We start from the raw sequence: 19,246 nt of genomic DNA, 5'->3' as shown, positions 1-19,246 counted from the left end.
CTGTGGGCAGAGTTAGCCAGCAAACCTTCATTCTAACCACTGCGCTACCAGGGCTCCAGATTAATCCCAATTAACCTTTAATAAGATGATATTTTGATCTTATTACACAGGGCCTCAATAGAATAAGCAAACAGGTGCCTACCTGACTTGCTTCCCCAAACGACAATTGGCTTTTTTTCTTCAGATTTTAATTTTTGGGCGACAAGGAATCTCCTAAACCATTCTTCTTTCTCTCGACCTGTCCTTGCAAATAAATAAAGCACTTGGTTCTTCCCAGACTTTGCTCCATCCTGAGAGGGTTTCCAGATTTCTTCATTGCTTAGGTTTTCCTTTTCTACAGAGATTTTTTCTTCTGAGATTTTTTCTTCTTTATCAGTCTGGGCTTTGGCCATGAAATCGTCTTGTCTCCCAAGCTCAATGCAGATTGGATACTTTTTATTCCAGACTCGTTTTCGAGCCAAACTTTTGGGAACCAAATAAATCTGCAAACCAAGTTGTGAAAGAGTTTCACATTTCATCTCAATAGAGAAGAGACTACAGAATACTAATGCATTGCCATAATCAAAGAAACAATCAAATCAAAACAATGTTGGGCAAGCTGCCTGCCCAATACTCAGAATTGATCAAATATGGATTAGGAACTGTAATTCTGGAACAAATTATATTTGGGCTTCTTTTGTATTTTATTTGACAGGTTGGAAAGACTTGGTGTGGGGCAAATCTCTTATCAGCCCAGCACTTTTCTTTCTTTCTTTCTTTCTTTTTTTTTGCTACTAGACTTTCTTTTCTCAAAAATCTGGGAAACAAGGCTTTAGGAGTATGGTGGTCTGAAGAGCAGCCATAGCAAGTTTTATGGGAATGGGTGCGCATGTATGCCAAATAATTGCTATCTGTAATTTCATCAGCAATCATGAAGCATGAAATCTTACAAATCAACTGAACTATCCAATGTTTATTTTAAACCAGGGGTCTCCAACCTTGGTCCCTTTAAGACTTGTGGACTTCAACTCCCAGAGTCCCTCAGCCAGCCACAAGTCTTAAAGGGACCAAGGTTGGAGACCCCTGGTTTAAACCATTTTATTCCGGTTATACAAATCATTTAAAGATCACAGCAGACAGGGCCAGAGAGGATTTCAGATGTTTGTAGAAACTTCACTCAATCTTTGATGGGATTAGAAGCATGGTAAAATGACCACCTGTCAAACCTAGATAATATCCCAGACATGGAGCTGGCATTAAAAAAAGTACTAATAACTCTGGGAATTAGACAAAAAGTTTTTTGTCTAATGAGTTTCACTCAATAGGATGATTTCCTTCTATCCACCCTTCCTCCCTTCCCCTCCCCTTTAGTGTGAAGAGGCAAGGATACCAGTAGCAAGAAGACTTCCTATATAGGAAGACTTCCTATATATTCCCGAGAATTCCTATAAGCTATAGGACAAATGATTTCTCCAAGTTTCACAGATCTTATAGTTAGCAGCGGTCTGCTTCACTCGAACTGCAATAATTCAGATGAAAACAATGTAGAACAGAAATCCAAACAATGCCAGATAGAAATTATTAATTCTGAACTCACCTTACTATCTGTAAGATCATAAATTTTCTGGCTAATGTAAGTAACGTCTGGCTTGCTTTCATTGTATAAAGCTCTTCTGGAAATATTTTTGTTAGGTTTTGAAAGTCTCAGGATGCTTCCTTCGAGTCTCACGAAAATAGAGTGAGTCAATGTAGCATGATAGGTTTCTGGATCATAATTATAGATCTCATTCATCCAGCCCTACAGAAATTAAAGAAATGAAGAGATTTTTTATTTTAAGACAAAATTAGTAAAGATGTGTTGATTGCTGACATCTTGAATCATTTTAGTCAGTTGGGTGTATGAGTTGTTGAGTTGAGTTTGAGTTAAGATTGTAACTTTCACATTTCCCACATAGTAAAAGTCTCCCAAAAGATTTAGAGGACATTTGATTAGTGAAGGCTGACCTAATTGAATTTCCAACCCCCCAAAAAAAGTTTATTTTATCTTTGGAAAAATATATTGCACATATACTGCGTGTGTCAGAACAAGAGTAGCAGGTTGTATTTCACAGCAGGTTGAATGCACTTCTTCTATAATTACTGGAAAGAGATTTTTAAATATCAAAACTGGAATGGGATCGACAGCTAAGGAGGGCATAAGGTGGTCTACTTGGAATGCTTGCTTGTTTCTTCCTAACTAGCAAGTCATGCTCAATAGCTGTACTGGGAAGGAAGATGCCTCAGTACAAAGGATAACTGGCACTTCAAATTCTCAAGAGCTTTTTTTTTAAACATATTGTTTTCACCTCTCCTTTATATCTCATATCTTGTCTTTAACATGCGACCGAAACATCTCTGAGATGTAATTCTAATACGTCCATTTTCACTCATGTTAGAGGTAAGCAGCACTACAGACGCCAGATGCTACAATTCAGCCTCCTAATCTTCTGAATGACTGCTGTACTTGAGGTCATCAACTAATGATAATCCCTTGATACCATTTAAAGAGCTGCAGCTGAACTCTTTGGCTTTGGAATATACTAGTTAAGAGTGGGAATAAGAGTAGGGTTTTTACAAAGGCAAACTACTCTTACTTTAAGACCATGCCAAGCCCTAAAAATGACCCCAAACCGCATTGCCAAAATTAGTCCAGTTTGTTACTGAAATTTGGTAGTGCAATATGAGGGTGGGAGATGAACTATGGCTGGTCCTTCTGCCTTAGGTCATGGGTCTGCAAACTTGTCTCTTTTAAGACTTGTGGACTTCAACTCCCAGAGCAAAGCTGGCTGAGGATCTCTGGGAGTTGAAGTTCACAAGTCTTAAAAGAGACAAGTTTGCAGACCCCTGCCTTAGGTCATACAGTATGATCCTAAACTCAATAGTGCTCCTTGGTCAGACTGCAGTGTACATAAAAGGCCTGTTTAAAAACAAAAATATTGTATAAATAAGGAATTGAAAACTATTGTAATTAAATTAGCATGCTCTTTGTTTGCTACACACAACTTGGTGCATTTCTATATTTACTGAATCTAAAATAGTCCCAGCATACATGAAGCAATTCTATGCCTCTGTATTATGTCACATAACTTATTATCAACCAGTTGTAATTGATTGATAGTATAGTATGTACAAGGTGTGGGTTCTACTTACCTTTACTACTGGTTTGCAATGGGAGAGCACATGAGCACGAAGTTTCTGCACATGCACAGATCGTCAATTATGGGTTCTAATTTTTTACTACTGGTTCTGTGGGCGTGGCTTATTTTGTGGGCGTGGCTTGATGGTCATGTGGCAGTGGGTGTGGCTTGATGGTCATATGACTGGGTAGGCGTGGCCAACTCAATGTCTCTCATGTCAAGGGGTACCTCGCCTGGCCCCTCCCCTCCCAGCCATTCCTTGTCACACCCAGGCTCAATGTATCTATAGTTCTGCAAAAATGTTGTTCACCTTTTTTCAACTTTATTAGTATTTATTACATACTATAGATCAGGGGTCTCCAAACCTGGCCACTTTAAGACTTATGGATTTCAACTCCCAGAATTCCTCAGCCAGCTTTGCTGTCTTAAAGTCTTAAAGTGGCCAAGGTTAGAGACCTCTACTATAGAAGCACTTTCATGGACCACTGAAAGGAGGAAATGGCTCACATGCTTTGCCCAAGAGTGTGATAGGCAACAGGCTTTTAAGGGGCTGCTAGAAATAAGGGGGGGGGGAAATATTTTCCAAAGCACCAGAAGGCAAAACAAGAAGCAATGGATGGAAACTCAACAAAGAGAGAAGCAACCTAAAACTAAGGACAAACTTTCTGACAGTGTGAACCTATATAGGTTTCAGTCATAATTTCACATATAAAATAGCCATTCATGTAATACAACCTGCATATTGTTCAAAACAATCATTAGTATTATGGCTGATGTTTGACAGCAAGCCTAAAATCCCCATTACCTCCCCACTCCAGGGGAAGGTTACTTCAAAATCCCCATTTCCTCCCCACCCCACTAATCTGTTCTGGGAAGGAATCAAACTCCCCTCTCTTCATTTCCCAAATAAAATATCCCAGATAATTAAGGAATAATCAAGCTGCTAGCAAGGAACCTGCCTGGAATTCCACATTCCTGCCAGCTGCATAAAGGAAACTTTTTAAGCAGAAAACAGCTAGAGATCATAGAAAGTGGAAGCCGGAAGTTCGGCTCCATTTACAAGCAGGCAGAAAACTCATTCAAGACAGGATACTTCACAATGGAAATTGTCCAAACCTTTTTAGAAACACAAAGCCCATGTTGCACAAACCCCAAAACTTCCAAAACATTGAACCATATAAGAATTCCTCTTCTTATCCAATTTGTTGTTCAGCTGACCCAGAAAGGAGCTTCTAGCCCCTCTGTCAATTTAAAACGACAGTGTCCCCCCCCCACCTTCTTCTTTGCCAAGCGATCTCCTGGCTGAGAAGCAATCAGTTGGGAAGCTTCTTGGCTTCTCAATTTAAAGGGACGGTGTCTTGTTTTTTTTTTCTCTTCTTCGACAAGAGAGTCTTAATTTTTTTCCTTCTAGCCGATCAGCTGGGAGTCGGGAGGCAGCAATAGATTGGGGGCGGGGCCAGGCAGAATTTTTACTACCGGTTCTCCGAACTACTCAAAATGTTTACTACCGATTCTTGCGAACTGGGGAGAACCGCTAGCAACCCACTACTGCTTCCCGCTGCTTTTACTACCGGTTCTAAAGAACCGGGAGCAACCCACCCCTGGTATGTACTTTCTGAGAGCAAGAAGAAAAAGTCCTTAAAAGTATTATCATTTTACTGCAGAATATAAGACTAGTCAGTCTTATACATATTCCAAACATGCCTTTCTCATTGCCTGTTTTCCATATTGCTGTCATTATATTTAATTAAATAACAGAAAAACCATATGCTGCACTATTGATTTATTATCCTGTTATATTAAGAGAACTCATTTGCCAGCAGCACAGAGGCAATGGCTTATCTGATGATAATTAGGTGGCCATTTTCCAAGAGCTGCTATGGCGTATTATCCAATTTTATAGACTTCCAATTCTGATTCTAAAATAATTATTAATTCTAATTTAATTCTAAAATAAGAATTTTCAGAAATAACTGTTTACAGGTAGTCATTGACTTATGACCAATCATTTAATGACTGTTCCTTGGAAAGGGTGCTATACAGTCTGTAAATCTGAGGATTATTATATAAAATAATATTACAAACCTCCAAAATAAATAAAATTTGAAGATCAAAAACAAACCAATCTGACTCAACAAGGTAAAGCCTGCCTTATCTCCTGTGCTTCTGGTGCTATGCGAAGATACACGCACCAATCCTGCTGACAGATTTGGGAGCAAACTTTTATACTTTCACACTTTTGTACCTCTTTTTTTTCTACATCTTTCCCCCCTTCGATGCACAAATTAACTTCTTTGTTTCTTTGCAAACTTTTCCCGAAAGATGAGTTACTAAAAGATAACTAAAGAGGATATTACTAAAATGTTTTTTTAAAAATCACTCAGCCATAGCTGGAACACAAGAGAAGAACCTCTCTTCCCTGGTTCAGTCAAGGTGAAGTTAAGCTAGAGCCTTAAACGCATTCACAACAACAGTGACTTACACCTGAAAACATATTCCTATAATTATATGATCAGGAAAGTGCCAATATGCAGTAAGGGGTCATCCTTTTTTTTGTTGTTGTTGTTGTTAACAGTCTTCAAATGGTTATTTCCTTTATATGTTTAGGACCTCATATTCTACAGATAAGACTATATTGCACAATTAAAGCTGAACTGTAGCATTTTCCCACCTGCCTCCAGGTGTGCTTGAGAAGTTACCAAGGGTGACCATTTGAGAGCACTTAGCCCTATCAGATCTGTCACTGGCTCCCATGGGCAACTGACCAATGACAGATTGAACAATGGAAGTCAGGTCTGCTCACAGCCAGGCTCCATTGCTTCCTGGATAAAGTCTCTTTCAAGGTTACAAACCATTAAGAGATCCTTACAAGGAATAAGGAATCAGTTATTTTTCTTTCTTCCAGTGCCAGACCTAGAGCTTGAACTGAAAACTTCCCCTAAAACAGTTGCACTTATCAGTACTACTTTGAATTTCAGAAGCAGTTGGTGCTCTTTATCAATGGTAATATGCCAAGCAATTTGTTTACACACATATGGATCAGGGCTGCTACAGCTCTTTTCAATTATCAAGAGCTACTTTACTTGAATAGTTCTAATGGATACAGTTAATCTAGTGGATCAAACATGAAAGAACAGCTAAAATAGTAAATAATCAGTGATGTTGGGCAACTTTTATCTTAATGTAACCTGAATGTGTTTAAAAAGGGGGGGGGAGGAGAAAATAAGTAAAAGAGCAAGGGGAGCCAAGATCTAAAGTTCTGTTTTAATTTACTATATTCCTCTAAACTGGTGTTTACCATTCACAGGTACTCCTCGACTTACAACCACAATTGAATCCAAAATTTATGTTGCTAAGTGGGAAATTTAAAATTTGCCTCATTTTATGACTTTCCTTGCCACATTTGTTAAGTGAATCACTGCAATTGTTCACTTAATAACATGGTGTTAAGTGAAGCTGCCTTCCCCATTGACTTTGCTTGTCAGAAGAGTCCCAAAAAGGGGATCGCTTGACCCTGGGACACTGCAACAGTCGTAAGTATGAGTCAGTTGTCAAGCATCCGAATTTTGATCACGTGACCACGGGGATGCTTCAACGGTCTAAGTGTGAAAAGTTGTAACTTTGAACAGTCACTGAACGAACTGTTGTAAGTCAAGGACTACCTATATCAGTGGTTCTCAACCTTTATAGTGCTGCGACCCCTTTAATACAATTCCCCATGATGAGGCGACCCCTTTAATACAATTCCCCACGATGTGGCGACCCCCAACCGTAAAATTATTTTCGTTTTGAATTTATCGCGCCTGAAGCCATATTGGCTAGCGATCTGAACTGCTTGCGATTGCCTTGAGGACGGAGGCATTAAAGCGGATACTCCTCCCCTATTAAGTTTATTGCGCCTGAAGCCAGGTTAGCGATTGGGAGTGATTGCAGCTGGCTTGAGAGGGAGACATCAGAGCAAAGATTTCTCTCTTTTTTTAATTGATCATGCCTGAAGCTGAATTCAGCTAGCGATTTGAAGAGCCTGCAGCTGGCTTGTGAAGTCAACCATTGGAGCACGATTCTTCGACTCACAAGTATACTTCCCATATTTCTGATGGTCTTAGGCGACTCCTGGCAAATTGTCATTTGACCCCCAAAGGGGTCCCGACCCACAGGTTGAGAACCACTGACCTATATGTTAGGTTACAGTTCCAAAAATTGCCAGCCCACAGCAGTGTGTACTGCCTAGCAGTAATGTGAAAACTAGGTGATGTTCAAAATGTAAAGGTCAAAAAGTGGTCCAAAGTATGTAGGGCAGAGTGTCTCAACTTTGGGAACTTCTAAGACAGCCGTTCCTTCCCAGGTGCATAATCCCAGGTAAAAGATATATTCATCTTAAAAGAATTGCAGAGAGTTACTACATTCTTTTCCTGCATATTCTGAACTCTTTTATTTGCCAAGGTATGCAAAGTGCCATACAACCCAAGTAAATATATCATCCATTAGGAAAAGATTATTCTCCAAGGATACATGAATATATGAATCATACATGTAATCCTAATAAACCTGCTCCAGGAAACAACCAACCTAGAAATATTATGGAAATCCAATCAAAAAAAGTTTAACGGCATTCTCAACTCTTGTCAATAGTAATTTGAGGGTTTGGGGCTTCACACACGATTTGATATAAAAAAGCACAATAATGTCCATCGACATAAAACAAAATATTGTGCTTTTCTCTCTGATAAAAGGCCATTCTACTGTTTTATTTGTTCTTTTTCCCTTCTCTGTTCTCACCCCATCTCTCTTTTTTCATCAGTAACCATCCAACAACCATCTGTGCAGTTATGAAGCTAAAATATTTCCCTAGAATTCTTCATGTTATTATTTGGTAATCTTTTTCAGTCCTTACTAAAATAATTAGAATCCATAGAATAACCTCAGACTGGGCGCTGGAGGGTAAATTATTATGGCTTCATCCTATTACTTTGCTTATGTATATCAAATTATTAATTTACAGAACTTCAAATTTTCATCTAATTCTTCTCCTATGTTTGTAAGGTATTTGCAGAGCTATTAATTTTCTATGGGAAAGTACCATATTTTTTGCTCATAAGATGCACCTGATCATAAGATGCACTTAGGTTTAGAGGACGAAAACAAGAAAAAAAAACCAGGCGGAGCCTAAAAGGACCACAGATAGGTGTCCCTTCATGTCCCAGCTCTGCCTATTGACTCCTGCATGTGGAAAAGAGTCAGAAGAGGCAGGCAGTGACAAAGACAGAAGAGGCGGAGTTCAGCACTGTAAAAGGACCCCACCGCAGCAGCCCGACTGCTATTCACCAAAGGACCGGCACTGTCCACCTTTTTTTGGGAGTGGGGGGAAGTGCATCTTATGGAGCAAAAAATATGGTAAATCTTGAGTTCATTTTGACTTATTCCACAAAAAGAACCAGAAATATCAATTCCCTAACTACTAGGCCAATTGTACATTAATCAGCTGTGCGCCCATAACACTTCAGTTAAGTTATGGTGCCAGCTTTACAGAATGAGGTTCCTCCTGAGATCCTTGATAAATGCTTTTAAAGACGTGGCTCTTCTCCCAAACATTTGGTGGTTGGAACTCCTTGTGGGTGTTGGACATGTTTTGTGTTGTTTGCCATCTTGTTACTGTTGTATTCTAGTTTTAATTGCATGTTGCTCTTTTTGTTTTTAAGCTATGAGCTGACCTGAGTTGACTGGAGTGAGGCGATGCCTGTCAAATTAAATAAATAAATGCTCCTATGTATCAGCTCTTGGCTGCCTGTATGTGAGATCATACAGAAGCTGACCAGATTAATAGCTCCATAGTACGTCCACGGTGATGAAAGGACAATAGTTTCCAACCACAAAGGACAATAGCAAAGTTGAGAGAGCAACAGGATATGATACATAGCAGATAGAGAACCTGAGGGGAATACTTTGTTGTTAATGATAGAGCATGTAGAATAACAAGTGTTTAAGATACATGCAGAGAAAAGAAACACACAGTCAAAACCTGATTTTACATTTTCTTTCACAAAGTTTAATAGCAATTCACATCTATCAAAAAGACACACCATTATTTTAGACACTAAAATAGTATCCTGGGATACTGTTTAAGGAGGCAGTTCTTGTAGGCAGAACTTTCTATTTTGCTGCCCCAGCAAATCTGCACACCAGGCTTATCAGAGAAATACGGGAAACTGAACAATGCATTTATACAAATTGCATAAACCTCTTAAAAATCAAATCATGAGCACCACTGGAATAGTCTTTTGAGGGGGAAAAAGAATTTCTAAGCCTTTTTATAAGGAATACTAGAATTAACTTTCAGTACACAAATTAAATTCATGCCTATGCTTGCACAAGCCTTCAGCATTTAAGAAGCGTACATTATTAAAAATAGTTATTAAAACATTTTTTCAAATATTATACTACACAATGTAGGTTATAATTATAGTAAATGAAGAGTGAGCAATGGATGGTTTTTGTATTAGATTTTCCAGAACTTCTAACTATTGGCTATTTTGGCTGCAGCTGCTGGGAACGGAAGTTCAACAACATCTGGAGGGCTATAATTTGCCCATTCTTTACATGAATTATTTGTAAATCCTTTCCTTTTAATCAATAATCACTGTCTCTTCTATACCTAGTCTACTTTAATTTAGCATCCCATAGAATTTCCCAACCTAAATAAGACAGATATTTTGCCATGTTTTTACCACAAGGCAGTCACAAGTTAGGAATATAAATCTTTTTTTGAAAAAAAAAATCTATGAATAAAGGGATCAAGCTTAAATACTGCTTTTCACAGCTTACTGCTAAGAAAAGCAGTATTGTTCCAAAAATAATCTCTAAAGACTGCTGATATTCCATTTGACTGCAACCTGGGACATCCAAATATTTAATCAAAACAGTTTAATTTGAATGTGAAAAGTATTGATATGTGATTCTATTTCATCTGAGGTTTTGGAATGAACAGGGGGAAGGACAAGCTAACAAAAAGCCGTACTATTTTTTGTGGGATATTGAAGAAAAACATAGTGAGTGCGAAATTCCAAAACAGGATGGGATAAAAATCTATGCTTAATGATTTATATAAAAATGTTTTTTTAATAGAGAGAGATACATCTTCATAAGTATTCATTTTTATCTGAAAAAGTATATGAATATTAAGAAAATTGTTGGAAAGCAAAGATTATGTATGGAGAATAACTGATAATGAATTTTCATACTTTAAATTTTTTAAAAAACCTAGATCATCCATCCATCCATTTATCTATCTATCTATCTGTCTGTCTGTATATCTCCATCCATCCATCCATCCTTCCACCCTTCCTTCCTTCCTTCCTTCCTTCCTTCCTTCCTTCCTTCACTTCAGTGTATAAGCCATTCCATTTCAAGAGAAATGGAATTCCATGTGATTTATACTAAGTTTTAATAAGACACTAATATTTAATAAGCTGAGAAACAAAAATCAATACAAATATAACCAATCAGTAGATGTATTACCATGTGAAGATAGCATGATAGTAAAAACTATGTATCCAACTGCCTTTTTGAAGATCCATGTTTTTACGGCTCTCCAGCAACGTAGTAAGAACAGGAGGAACATCATCAAGCAGGCTCAAGCTGAAAATCCCTGGAGATGACAGTCTCTCAATAATGGGGCTCTCAACAAACTGTCTTTCCCAGTTTTTACTGGGTTGGCAAATTCAACTCAAAAAAGGTAGTCTGTCCAAGCCTTGAGCCATCCAGGACTTTAAAGCTTATAATCAGCCCACTGAATTGCATTGTTTATCATATAACAGCAATGTTATATGATAAACACATCTGTGATTGGTTTGGCCACTCTGAGCTGCACCGACTGAAGTTTCTGAACAGTCTTCAAAGAGTTCCATGTAGATCACAGCCATAAGTGACAAGGGCATAAGAGAGTAGAGCCCCTTGATTCAGGAAATACCACAATTGACATACAAAATATAACTGTACAAAACAGTGATGAAATCCAATTTTTTTTACCGCTGGTACTGTGGGCATTGCTTGGTGTGCGTGGCAGGGGAAGGATACTGCAAAATCCCCATTCCCTCCCCACTCTGGGGCCAGTCAGAGGTGGTATTTGCCGGTTCTCTGAACTACTCAAAATTTCTGCTATCAGTTCTCCAGAACCTGTCAGAACCTGCTGTATTTCACCCCTGGTACAAAGGCCTCCTTGGCCATGGCCTGTGCCTGCTGTTCAAGCAGAAGCCATAAGTTAAAGCAGACCCCCCAGGTTATGGGTCAGCTCTGCTTGGGGGACCGCCACCCTCCAGTCAACTTCCAAATCCTTTGAGTTCTGTCTTAACAACTTTCATTCACCCTGTCCTGATAGCATTCAGTGGCCCAGCAGACAATCTTCTAGCTCAGTTTTCCTAACAGGGCCTAAGTCTCTTTAATGCTGCTCGGTTATTCATAAATGCAGTAAGAGTGGAGAAGAAAGCTTGTTTTACTGGTCTTACTGCCACAGTAAATGCTAGAATGACCTCTTGTCCGTGTTAAGTTAAATTCATTACTCCTCTTTACACAACTGTTGCTCTAAGCATGTTTTCTGTCATTCTACTTCCATGGATCAGCAACGAAGGAGAGACTGCTGGGAAGCCATCCACCAAATACCGTTATCAGTTAGGCATCTAGCTATGTCAGATGGAGGTGGTACATCCATCCTTGTGCTCCTTGATCTTTTATTGGGTTTCACTACTTCACAACTAACATTATCCTCTGGGTTCTGGAGATGGGGAACAGTATCTTACAATGGTTTGCTTCTTTTCTCTGGGGTTGATTTCAACCAGTGTTGCTTGAAGGGGGAGAGACTCTTTTTCCACGCCTTTCCTCTGTGGGGGCCATTATGTGCCATCAAGTTGTTGTTTTCTCCTAATGACCATTTAGATATTAGGGCACTGGAGGATTCTACTCACCCTTCCTTCTTCTTCAATATCTACAATATATGGAATTTGTGGGTAAGGTCATCTACTGCTTTGGGATTCGGTCTCATTAGTGCAGGTAATCCTCGAGGTACGACAGCCCTCTTACAACTATTTGACGTTATGAACGCACCCCAAAAATCTACTTACAACAGGGGTTCAAAATTGCAACCAACAAGAAGCCTGTGCAGCCATGTGGCCTGGATTCAGTCACTTCTGAAATAGCAGCTATTTTTAGACTCGTGGCTCCTTTTGGGACCCAGAACTTAGTCACCTGTGGTTACGACAGGCGATTTCCAAGGTCCATGTGGTCATGTGGTGTTTTTTTCCCCATCAGGGACTTTGCAGCTAGCATGCTTTTATTTTTTCCCCTCATTTCTGCCCTGTGGAGGACCAGAAGAGTGAATCTCTTGTGGCTGTTCTTGTTGCTATTGCCTTGAGGCCTGGAGTAATGTAATTGTCTTTGTAAGTGCTTTAAAATTTTCTTTTACATTATAGCACTGAGTGTGTTGTTAAGTACTTTACAAACTACTGTGCTTATTTGTAAGTACTTTACAGAGCTGCATAATATTTTTAAATAACTGTATATTTGTTGGTGTTTGCTTTGGAATTGCTTGCAGAAATACTAGCCAGTGTCTACAGAAAGCAGATTCAATAACTATAAAGTTCCTTTGCATTCTAATGCATGGTGTTTGCATGTGCTTTGAGATTACTTGCAGAAAGTTCCTTTGCAGGATCCAATCTATGTCAGTCACCGAGATCAGAGGTTTAGTCTTTTGAGCTTTCAGACTTGTGCTGGAGCTCATCCTCAGAGAACTTCTCACTCACCAGAATTTTCCCCTGCATTCTACTTTACTGTGTTTGTGTTAGGTTTGAGGATTAGTGTGTACTATTGTAGATTGCTTATAGAACAACTGATGGTTGGGTGGCAGTGGTTCCCTCCAGAGGCTCCACACTGGGAACCCTTACAAATTCACTCCCACCCCAATTTAAGTCCAGGCACCTGTGTGAAAGCACTGCAGTTTGGAAGCAGAAGTCTGCCTTACCTTGCCAGAACAGCTGATGGGCAGACAGAAGTGGTTTCCCCCAGATGCTCCACACCAGGAGCCATGCAAAATCTCTAAACCTCTTGGTTCATTTAATGATCGCAGAGGTCATTTAACGAACTGAAGCAATCAGCAAGCCTGATCTTCATTCACCTAACGGCATGGTTGATTTGCTTAATGAGCATGGTTGTAACAATAAGTCTTATTCATTTTATGACAGTTTTGACTTATGACCCTAATGGGCACGCTCCATTAGGGTCATACCTCAAGAACTACCTTATGCTTGTGGGTATTTGGACCGCTCTGAGAATGTACCATCTTTAAGCTTGCATGGGGTAGCAGTTCCACATTCAAGAGTGATATGCAATCTGGGAATCTTCCTAGACTCGCAGCTCCTGCTTCATGAGCAGAGAGCAAATGTGGGTAGGAAGGCCTTTGCTTGAATTTATCCACTGCCTCCCTTTCCTGAATCAGGTGGCTCTTCAGTCACTTACTCACCCTGGTCACCTCGCTGCTCGACTATTGTAAGGCACTCTAGTTTGCCCATGTAACATTTCCTTTCCACAAAGCTGCACTAATTGCCTGTTCCATTGCAAATCAAGGTACTGGTTGTTATGTATAAAGCCTACAGGGCATAGAGCCTGGTTACCTGAGGCACTGCTTATCCCCTACAACACAAATGTCAAACTCAATCATGTCACGTGACTTTTTTGCCTTTGCAGAGCCAAGGTGGATGTGGCCTGCACGTGATGCATCCGCCCCACGGGCTGCCAATTTGACATCCCTGCCCTAAGGTGCTTTGATCCGGCAAGATCCGTGGTGACTCAGGCTGTAAGATAGCCTGTTATTAAAACACAGCTGCCTGCAATTACTGCAGGTTCTAGTCCCACCAGGTCCAAGGTTGACTCAGCCTTCCATCCTTTATAAGGTAGGTAAAATGAGGACCCAGATTGTTGGGGGGGTGGCAATAAGTTGACTTTGTAAATATACAAATATACAAATAGAATGAGACTATTGCCTTACACACTGTAAGCCGCCCTGAGTCTTCAGAGAAGGGCGGGATATAAATGTAAATAAATAAATAAAAAAAGACTGGCAAACTTCATTTCCCTCAATTAACCATGTCATCTATCAGGACTCTGGAAGAACGCCTGTTCTTTCATAGCGCCTGCCCTTTGGAATGAGATTCTCCCAACTTCTAGATTTGGATTTTGGGTGGCCTTGAAGACCTGACTCTTTGCCTAGGCGTTTGGCTAGAAAAAAAGAGGATCCCCTTTTATGGCATGGATGTGTTTGTTGCTGCTCGTTTTGTGATTTTTGCTTCTTTAATTTTGGCCTCGTTATTATTGTTTAATGATTTTCATATTTTCTTGTAAGCTGCCCAGAGTTGTTGGGAGTTGGATGGAGTATAAATTGAGTCAAATAAATAAATAATAAAAGTTGAGGTTTGATTAACACATTGAACTCTGTCTTACAATATATACAACACAGTAAAGCTATCATTTGACCTCATTAATCTTCCAGTTAACAAACCATAGCATTATAAATGTACAAATTACTCTGAGGGGAAAAAGTATTAATTAAATTCATCACAATCTACCAGCTCAAGCAAGAAATTGGCATTCCCTCTATGTCTTAATTCAACACAGAGCTAAATGAATTCCAATACTGTTTGTTAATATATTTATGTCTAAACAATGTATGCAACTACAGAAGTTTCAAGGCAAAGCTGTGACTCACCTTAAATATTTCAGGCTCCTCAATATCCAGAACTTCTGCATTAACCTGGCTGTTCCAACTGGAATGTCGCCTGTTATTTGTAGCACTTGGTGTAAAAAGCCAAATTATGCAGGTAGCAATAATAAATCCAATAGCAATTCCCAAGAAAAGTCCACTGAAGTAACTAGGGAGAGGAAGTATAAGGTAAACATAGATCAACATGGTGAGAAAGTACAGCGTCTTCATTGGAAGCCTAGCTTGTGGTGCTGGTAGTTCAATTCCACCTTCACTTCTAATTAGTGTAGAAATTTCTTCTTGTACCTCTATCTTCTCCAAACTCTCCAGTTGTTGGTCTTCTCTGTCATCCTCTATTAAGCAGAAGTCCTCAGAATACAACTCGCAGAACTCTTCATCTTCCTTACTTGCCAGGGCAGACAGGCAACAGCGTTCAAGTACCAGAGAAGTCTTAGAATTAGAATCCTTTGTGCTTAAAAACGGGGAGCTTCTAGGTTCAATTTCTTTTGTGTTTCCTTCAGTGGCTTGGGTTTTGGTACTCTTATTTACACTGGAATTACTTCCATAGAAGTCTCCTTCCGAATCACATTCTTCTTCCTTTATACTATAATTATTATTGCTTTCCAAATGGCCATTCAAGCTGGAGAGATTAGACAGTTCTGAAGCACTTGAAGATAAAGCTTTGGGCCTGTGGCTGCTACTCTCATCACTCATTATTTTGCTGAAGAGCTGAAAGGGCTCATAAATCACTTCTGAAAATCGCCTCTTTGTGTTCTCAATTTTGGCTTCCATTTCAGGTACTTTAAAAAAGGAGCGAGTGTCTGGAGACGTCAAGGGAGATGAGGGGGCTGTTTTGGAATCACTACCTGTGCTTTGAGGCTGGGTGAACTGTTTGAAGAGGTGCAAGTTCAATTTAGAGTCAGGCGGTTTGAACGACACTGTTTCAGGCTCCTGCTTAGAAGTGTCTGTGGACAGAGACTTCACTAGAGTTTTCATTAACTGTCTATGTCTCGTGGGTAGAGACGGCTCTTTTGGTTCAATGTCTGTGGAAAGGGATTTGACTAAGCTCATGAAAGGCTTTGAGCTAGTCACAGTGGTTGGCGTGCTAGACAAGACATGTGACTTGGAAGGGGAGGACAAAGGAGAAGATGAAAGGCTGGTTCTCAGTTCTGAAGGCAATGCCACACCAAGTGGGCTAGGGGCTTGGCCCAAATCTGAGGAGGGTGATGCAGCCAATGGCACCACACTAAACCCTTCGGACTCCAAGGGCTTCACAGTTGGCAGAACTGTGGGAGATGCAGCCACAAAAAGCGAGGTAGTGGGAAGAAAAGAATTCTGCTCACCATGATCAAAGCATAGGTCTTCCTTAGCTTCAAGTGCAGTTACAATGCTTTGGTCATCGGGTGTCTCAGGGGGAGACTCCGTACACTTTTCTTCTTCCTCCTCCTCCTCCTCCTCCTTCCCAAATGCCGAGAAATGAATGGTGATGGTTTCTCGGGAAATGGATCGTTGGACCTGCACTTTTGGCGCTGGCTGCTTTGAGGACATTTCACTGGTTTTTTCTGCATGGCTAATGTTCAGACTTGTCATTGCAGGTCCCAGAGATACACCAGGGTCTATGAAGAGGAAGCCAAACATAAATTAGACTGAAACTTTTTAATGTTGCACAAGATAATATTTGTACAGATAGCCCTTAACTTACCACCACAATTGAGCCCAACTATTGCTAAGACAATTGCTACGTGAATTTTGCCCCATTTTATGGCCTTTCTTGCCACAATTGATAAGTGAAACACTGCAGTTAAGTTAGTAACACAGTTGTTAAATGAATCTGGCTTCCCTATTGACTTTGCTTATCAAAAAGTTGCAAAATAAATACTGGAATACTGCAGCCGTCATAAATACATGCCAGTTGCCAAGCAGCTGGATTTTGATCACATGACCATGGGGACGCTGCAATGGGTTGTAAGGAAAATGGTCATAAGTCACTTTTTTTAATGCCACTGTAAGTTGGTTATAAGTCAAGGACTACCTGTCTAACTATAAGTTTAAACCTAGCAAAAAGAAATACATTGGAAAAACAAACAACCACTTCACAAACGTATGGAACAACATAGGAAAATAAACCCATCAGGACAAGATTCAGCAGTCTATCTGTATTTGAAAGACAAGCCTCACTGTTTTGAAGACAGCAAAGTCCACATTCTAGACAAAGAGGACAGTTGAGATCAAAGGGAGTCAAAGAGTCTATCTATATTAAGATTGAACAGCCCTCCCTCAATAGAGGGGGAGGCAGGGGTAAAATGCTACCAGTTCGCACCGGTCCAGGTGAACCGGTAGTAATAAAAGCTACTGGTTCATCTGAACCAGTATTTCTGACTATCAGATGTGCTGCGCAATTTATATTCGCTAGAAAGCAGGAAATCCTGCAAATCTAAATTGTGTGGCACAACTGTTCCCCCCTCCCCCGCTGTTCTACTTACCTTCAAATGGCTCCTTTTTCTGTGCAAAGCACATGTTTGGTGCGCACTGTACATGCGTGCACGCAGCATGCGTTTGGTGCACTGCACATGGGCATGCAGCATGTAGTTAGTGTGCATTGCGCATTCACACACCAGTGGTGGGTTGCTACCAGTTCGCACTGGATCGGGAGAACCGATAGCGGCAGCAGTGGAAGGCTCCCTTCACCCCACCGGGACGCTTCTGCGTATGCACAGAAGTACCCTGCGCGTACACAAGTGCGTACACACACACAAAAGAAAAAGCGGTTGACAAATTGACCCATCATAATTGTATGGAGAAAAGGCATTAAAAATGGATTCCCATATGTTTAAAAGTTAAAAAATGAAGACTATGTGGCATGAGCTATGGTGGTGCAGTAGCTAGAATGCAGTATTGCACGCTAACTCTGCTCACACTGCCAGGAGTTCCTTCAATCCTGACTGGCTGAAGGTTGACTCAGCTTTCCATCCTTCCGAGGTCAGTAAAATGAGGACCCAGATTGTTGAGGGCAATATACTGACTCTGTAAACCACTTACATAGGGCTATAAAGCACTGTGAAGTGGTATATAAGTTTAAGTGCTATTGCTTGGATTGAAGACATATTATAGTATAAAAATATACAGGCCATTCCAAACTGATTCCATGTACTGAATGGAATCTCTACACATTGCAATAGTTGTTGATAAGGGGTAAAAAATAAACTGAGTTTAAAGAATTCTGTAGTGTATATACATACTTGAGCAGTTCTGCATTATTATTTCAGCAGTAAAAAATATTTGCATAGATAATAAATTAAAAAATGAAAGTTTTAATAAGTTGATTATTTGCCTCTCCAAGTTGTCAGTCAGGATAATTATGGTTCTGTGATAGTTCTAGTCATTCCAGAGATTATAATGTCAAGCAGTTAAATTTATTAATCAAGGAGTTCAAATATCAAATATTTTCTATTCTTTATCTGAACATTAATCTATTAAAGAACAATGCTTTAGGGAAATGTTTGTATGTGTATACATATATACAGAGATTTGTGCATATATACATGTGCTGTAGTAAGATTGTGAATTCAGGATTCCAAGATTATGCATTATATAACCATGTTCATACTTTTGGCAAAATGAACCGAAAATCCCATTGAAAACTGAATCTCTTCCATACAAAAATGCTTGTATGCCAAACAAATAGACTTGTTCTTCCAAAAATTCAATTTTCATGTAAGAAGAGTTCCTTAGCAGATCAAAAGGGTGAAAATAGCAAGCTATCATGAGAAAAAAAACAGTTCTAAAACATCTTTTAGCTTAAAAAGAACTGTATTATCAACTTCCCAGGAAGATGTGACTCCTGGACCACAACCCAAAATCAGGACTACCACACAACTGGTAAGCAAGACCATATGATCTCCAAGAGTGCAACTAATATGTACCCCTAAATGACAGTAGTGATTAATAGCCTTTATTACTTTATCCAATTTCTTTTAAAAGATATTCAACATGGCTGTCATTACTATTTAGAAATGACACAAATACATATTCTTTATTTATTTATTCAAACTATATGCTAAATATATTTTCAAGGAGGCTGGATTAGAAGAAGGTAAGAGTGGTTTCAAAATTAGAGGAAGAAACGTCATTGTGCTATGCTGATGACACTAGACTGATAGCTGAGAATGTGAATAATCTGCAAGTTTTAGTAATTAAGGAGACAGTGCAAACATGGGATTAAGATTAAATATAATGGCAACACTGGCCTTAGAATTGACAGTGAAATGGCAGATAGTTTCTTCCTTTTAGGATTATCAGCAAGTCAAGAAACGTACTGCAAGCAAACTCTTGGTAGGGTAGTAAGGAA

At 39.6% G+C, this 19,246-nt stretch overlaps 1 protein-coding gene across 4 annotated transcripts in view; it reads right to left on the bottom strand.

The window, feature by feature from the left end:
• Positions 1 to 19,246, bottom strand: part of TEX2 (testis expressed 2) — a 105,243-nt gene that overhangs the window by 34,119 nt on the left and 51,878 nt on the right. For all 4 annotated transcript variants that reach the window (XM_058169008.1, XM_058169009.1, XM_058169010.1 and 1 more), the window contains exons 2-4: positions 14,905 to 16,514; positions 1,577 to 1,777; positions 143 to 482 (exon numbers count right to left, since the gene is read on the bottom strand). In XM_058169008.1, coding sequence (XP_058024991.1) covers positions 143 to 482; positions 1,577 to 1,777; positions 14,905 to 16,488 — 2,125 coding nt within the window. In that variant the 5' untranslated portion in view covers positions 16,489 to 16,514. The remainder of the gene's footprint in view (positions 1 to 142; positions 483 to 1,576; positions 1,778 to 14,904; positions 16,515 to 19,246) is intronic.

This window comes from Ahaetulla prasina, chromosome 2, assembly GCF_028640845.1.
Source record: "Ahaetulla prasina isolate Xishuangbanna chromosome 2, ASM2864084v1, whole genome shotgun sequence".
NCBI lineage: Eukaryota > Metazoa > Chordata > Lepidosauria > Squamata > Colubridae > Ahaetulla > Ahaetulla prasina.
Note: the sequence above shows the minus strand (reverse complement) of the source record. Positions and strands in the feature narration are given on the sequence as shown.